The 6312-nt window shown below is 36.1% G+C and overlaps 1 protein-coding gene across 1 annotated transcript; it reads left to right on the top strand.

The window, feature by feature from the left end:
• Positions 1-803: 803 nt before the first annotated feature.
• LOC107934453 (uncharacterized) lies at positions 804-2243 on the top strand. Its single transcript, XM_016866884.1, has one exon. It carries the CDS (start codon positions 804-806, stop codon positions 2241-2243), a length of 1440 nt encoding a protein of 479 aa, XP_016722373.1.
• Positions 2244-6312: the final 4069 nt, after the last annotated feature.

Genomic DNA, 6312 nt, shown 5'->3' with positions numbered 1-6312 from the left:
TATTAAATTATTTGTATTTTATAACTCTTAATGTGTAATGACAGAAAAAAAAAAACACCCAACTTGAAAATGTTAATAATGATAACTAAAATTTTAAAAATTTTAACAATACATAAGAAGCAAAAAAGAGATGAACAGTTGAATTCTTAAAAGTTTTAACAATAATAATAAATAAGCAATGAATTCGTGAGAAAATGACATTGAAATTAGACTTAGGGTTTTTTATTTAATTATAGAATATGTAAAAGCATAATAAAAATTATTTTATTTTGGGTTTTAAATGGGTGCGACCTAATTTTGGGGCCTCCAAATACAATAACCTCATAACTATTTTCATTTTTCACATTCTAATATAATAGACACCTCTGCAGTCTGCCCTAACTCAATTTACCCTGCTGGTATAATTGTAATTTTGTTTATACATTGTACGCATTGAGTCTAATTGTAATTCCAAAATATAAATTGTATTTATAAAATATCATTTCAAAACTACAATTAAAATATTTATTTAAATATTCTTATTTTTAAAAATTCACCCTATTTATAAAATCTTAAATCAATCAACAAATCACCTAATTTCTTTAAATAAATCATTAAATAAACGTTTTCTCACTTTCATTTTGTTTCATACCTACCTAATTTTGTCCTGTTAAACTTTCCATCCATCCTTCGAGATAACAAATTTTCCATGTGGTGGACGATATTAACCTTTTATTATAGATATAAATAGGTAGCCAAGCTCTTTGTGGTAAGCAAAACACAAGAGTGAAAGTTAAACACAACAAAGAGAATCATCCATTCAAATGGCATTGACCTTGCCCAAGTTTATCGTCCTCAAACCCAGCGACAATAATGGCTACTTAAGCTATGTACGTGAAGGCGAAAACAACCTTGGGTTTCTCAAATTCTTTGAAACTCAAGCCGTGAGTCCATATGCTAAGTTCGAAGTGGAGATTTCCGACACAAGTGGCTTGGTGCATATAAGAAGTTGCCAAAACAACAAGTATTGGCAACGAACCAAAACCGTTTCCATCGCTGGAGTCCCACCGGGGCAGTACTGGATTACCGCCACTGCCCAAAACAAGGAGGAAGATCAATCCAAGGAGACATGTACGTTGTTCAAGTTTGCCCCTATAGACCATGCTACTGGTCCGGTACGAATCGTGCATGTCCAATCAGGGTGCAATTTATGCTTATGGCTAGGGAGTGATCTGATACTTAATCGCTGCGTGTCGGCAAACTACCGGGAGTTTGATAGTAATGGCTTTGATATCTTCAGCATTATTGATTGTAAGTCGTTACTGGTTTTGCCAAAGTACGTTGCCTTCAAAGGATATAATAACAAGTACCTGTGTGTTCGTGAAAATTACATAACATTTTCAGCAGATGACATTGGTGACTCAACTGTGGCATGCGAGACTTTTGTTACTGATGATGGAAAGGTTCACATCAAATCCATTTGTGCTGGAAAGTTTTGGTGGGCCGACCCGAAATGGATTTGGGTAGGATATGATGACCCTAGCAACAATGATCGCACTACGTTTCGCCCTGTCAAAATTGACGATAAGACTATAGGTCTTATCAGCCTGGCCAACAAAAACTTCTGCACGACCCTCACAGGACAAGACCACGTGGAATGGCTTAGCCCAGCTGTCCCAACCATCACCAAAGAAGCCAAGCTAACGGTGGAAGAGCCAGTCTTGACAAGGGATATCTATGATGTCAAATATGATCTTGGTAATTCCAGGGTTTACGACGAAACAACCTTCATTATTGCCAAGAATTTTGCTAGTAACTATACCCAAGAACCCACCCATATGGACATAAAGCTTTCATATACAAATATCAAGACTAGTACTTGGAAGAGTAATTTTTCACTCAAGTTAGCAATGGAAGCTAAAATGGAATTCAACGTACCATTGATTTCTCAGGGAAATATTGAAATGTCCGGTGAATTTCACTCAGATGTCAAGTGGGAAGAGACCAAAGAATCGAAAACTTTAGTAGACGTTGTACACAAAATTGTTGTGCCTGCTATGACTAAGGTGACGGTTAACCTCATTGCAACCAAAGGTAAGTGCGATGTTCCCTTCACTTTCATGCAAAGCGACACTCTTTATGATGGGACCATTGTCACTACTGCAGTTCAAGGTGCCACTTACACTGGTTCCAATTACTACAGCATTCACTTTGAGACTGAAGAAACAAAGCTGGAGCCGAGAAAGAAGCCGGATCCTATGTAATCTATGAACACACAAAATTTCATTGCATTGTGTGTGTGCTTGTGTGGTGTGATAGCACGTGTGTGAGTAAAATAAAATCATGTTTCCTTCAAGGATGCATGCGTTTATGTTTTCCTATAATTAAGTACTATCAATAAATGTTGCATGCATAGCCTGGTGGCATTGTATCTCTCATGTTTAATGCGAGATATATAAATCATGTATGCTATCTTTATGTGGTGTGTAGATCAAATATTTGTACTCCTGTTTTATATTATAATTTATGAGTTGTTGGTTGATAATATTGGTTAAAAATTTCCATCATTCGCATGTTTATTCTAATACATATCTTTATTTTACAAATAATAAATAATTACTAAAGGTGGATTTCTTGCTGATAATTCAATAATATATGAGCTAAGAATATAAAGTTGCAATATGGTAATCGGCACGTATCGTTTCAGTCCTAAATCAGTATCAATTAGTCTATGTTCTGTTCCAGTTAAAATTTCGATGTGCTTCGGCCAGTTCAGTGTATTTCAGTCCATTTCGGTAAATAATTAGTACGCGCCGGCCCAAATCGATTGATACAAAATATTGACTGTAATAGGCCAATTTTGACCTGGGCCAGATTCTAAAATAAAACAAACCAAATAAATAAAACAAGCCCAAATTAGCAGCCCAAATACAAATTAAAACCCAATAACCCAAAACTAACCCTAGCCCAATTAGCCCAACACTTAAACACAACAAAAAACCCTAGCCCCCTAAGCCTCCAGCGCCGCATGTTAGAACCACCTGCGCCGCACGCTGCCGCCGCTCGAGGCTCGCCTATCACCGGCCATCCACGCGTCTGACACCTGCAAAACAGCAAACAACACGCAAGCAGAGAAGACAACGAAAAAAACAAAGAAGCACAAGCAAACAATAGAAAAGAAAACAAAAAACGAATTTTGTATTTCGGCTATAAAGGCCTTAATCTGATGTTTGTAATGTTCTTCCCTTCTTTACGAACATAAGAAAAAAAAAATAAGACTTCAAAAGGAGATTTTCATTTTTTTATTACTGTTTTATCTTATTCTTAGGTTTCTATTTATTCATTTCTATTTATTTTTTTATATACAAAAATACAAAGAAAAAAGAAAAGGTTCACCTGAACCACCTTCTGGTTTCGTCGTCGGCAGCCCCTTTTCCGGCGTTGAAATCGAACCAACGGGGTCAAGGCTCTTTCTCTTTTGTTTTAGGAAGGCTTCGCCTTCAGATCTAAAAAAAGGGGGTTAAAAAAGGTGGTTTGGCGTGGTCCTGACCACCGCTCATAGCGAAGCTACGCCAGTGGCCAGCTAATAGATGGTGGCCGATTGCTGGAGTCTCATGCCAGAAGTGGGGAGGGTGAGAGATACAGAAAATGATTTTTTTAAAAAAAATTTCAGGCTTGAAACGCCCCAAAACGGCGCCGTTTTGGGATATCTTGAAACGCCCCAAAACGACGTCGTTTAGCCTTAACCCGCGTGCGACCCGACCCGCTCATGGGGGATCCGCGTGTTTTCAATTTTGGGTTATTTATCTCCCTAGTCCTTCCACTGTCGGAGTCATTTTCAAATCAGTCCAAGTTGTTATATTTATCCTTTTTGAGAATTTGACCTGTTAATTTTAGTTTGCTTTCAGCTTAGTCCCTCGTGTAGTTGAATTTATTCATTTAGTTGCTGTTATTATTTCTTTAATTTTTATTTTTTTTCTTTCGGTCATTTGCCCATTTATTATTATTATTATTTATTTATTTCGTTATTTATTTTTCATTGATTGTTCATAGTGTATTATGTGATTATTGTTATTATATGTATTATGAATTGTTTTATTAGTATTCGTATTATTGTCATTTATTAGCCTGACATTTTATTACTATATCATTTTCAAAATTGCGTTAATTTTCTTTCTAATTCAAAAAGAAAACTTTTAAAAATAGGTAATATTTCGCGTTTTGGAGATTCGAGAAATCGTACCCTAACTTACAGGGTTTTGATTTTCTCGTTAAACTGAAATAGCCAAATATCCTTTTAAAATTAAAATACATGAAATTTAAATAAAATTTTTTTTCTAAAGGCAAGCTTGTTCTCGAGGGTTCAAAATGCTATGTCCTAACTTACAGGATGTGACATTTGTTATCTCGAGACGAGAGGGTCTTTGACATTCGTTTCAATTTATTCAAGCTTTTTTCTTAAAAAAATTTTAACATTAATAAAGAGGGATTGTATTTTAAATTCTTTTTGAATTTTTAATTTTCGACATTAAGACATTAATTAATCAACTAGGTACCAATTTTGGGCGTATTGAGGGTGCTAATTCTTCCTTGTGCATAACCGACTCCCGAACCCGTTTTCTGGATTTTGTAGACAAAATTATCGTTTTAGTAAATTTAAACTTTTATTAAAATGATTAAATTATGAGGTGATCCGATCAAACCTAAATAAAAAGGTTTGGTGGCGACTCTATTTTCGTTTTTAAATAAAAAAGTCAACCCTTTTTTACAAAAAAAATAGTTTCGATAGCTTGGCGACTCCACTGGGGATCCAAAATAAGAGAGTCAGGCCACAAGTTGATTACTTTTTATCTTTTTATCGAAAATTGAAAACTTGGTTTAAATATACGATTCTTTCGTTGCATTTCATCCGACTTTATTACGATATTCATCATTGTGGTTTATAATTGTTGTGTTGGTTTAACTTTTGGTATCTTTCTACACATTGCATCGCATGATCAGTCGATCTTACCCTTTTAAGTGAGAGTGAGAAACTATTCCTTTGTGAGGTCTTCACCTCCGTGTAGGATAGTGGATCGCTTTCGGGATACATCCGTACTTATGTCTTTATGAGATCTTCATCTCCGTGTAGCCATAGGGAAATATGTTCCCTTGAACTGAGCTCGATCCATATGAGCCTGTAATGGGTAAGGATCGAGGAATCTGTCGGTTTAGGTACCCTTATTTTAGAACCGTACCACATATAGTGAGCCCTAAAAGCCTACCCTAGGTAGAACCACACAGAACCCCTAGTGCTTATCCAAATAAGTGCTCTTTTTGTTATTTATGTTTTTGTACTGACGTGTTTTTCTTTTCTTTTGGTTATGATTGCATTGCATTTTCATCATAGAAAAGATGTGTTGATTCACATTCAGTTGCTAAATAGATAGCTTCTCATGGAAAATGGATTTCTTGATAAAGTGGAAGACAATGCGGTCGTCCAAATATGGTCCGAGAAAACGTAACGAGGGAAGGGTGATAGTTTGATGATTGAGTACATGACTTTGCTTTGTTTCCCGAAGATTAAAGCTGACAAAGATTATTCTAGAGCCGTCAATGTCCCGGCTATCCACAAAGGGTGAGTGAGCTTTATGGATACGAGTGTTACGAGTATTACGAGGATGAGTGAGCAATGGGTTGCAGCCTGGATCGAGCAAAAAGAAGCTAGTAGAGGCATCCATTGGAAAGTTCGCGAGATTTGATCTTAACATCCAGATATGAAGAAAGGGATCGATGTCTTCGCCTAGAGTATGAGGGTAAGGCTGTATAAATATACGTTTTATGTAAAATGATTTGTTTTCTAGAAAAGTTATTGTAATAGAATTGAATCAGAATCGACTCCTATTCTTTTTTGCATGAATGTAAGCATTCATTACATTTATTACATTCATGCATTAACATTACATTGCATCATATGCACTAAATCTTACAAAAGGACGCTAAAATCTTGGCAGTTATCCTAGAATATCGATACACAAGGAAAAACTAAAGAAATGGACCAAAGGTTGAAGAGATTAGAGCAAATGCAAATATAGATGTAAGAGCAATTAGCCAAAATTCAAGAGGATATGATGGGTTAGATGCTAGAATTTCAAAGAAATATTATGAGCCAGTTAACCCAGTCGCTGGCTGGAGGGTTAGAAAAAGGAAAGAGCCTTATGGTTAATTCCGGGGACGATAACGAGGACCCTTCTTATCCTCTAAGATTTACCCCAACAAACACCCAAGCGCAACCAAACGCGTATCCACAAAGGGTGTTTGTTAACATCAGACCCCAATACCAGATCGGTACCT

Source organism: Gossypium hirsutum, chromosome D02 (assembly GCF_007990345.1).
Source record: "Gossypium hirsutum isolate 1008001.06 chromosome D02, Gossypium_hirsutum_v2.1, whole genome shotgun sequence".
Lineage (NCBI taxonomy): Eukaryota > Viridiplantae > Streptophyta > Magnoliopsida > Malvales > Malvaceae > Gossypium > Gossypium hirsutum.
This window is presented reverse-complemented; position numbering and strand designations above follow the sequence as displayed.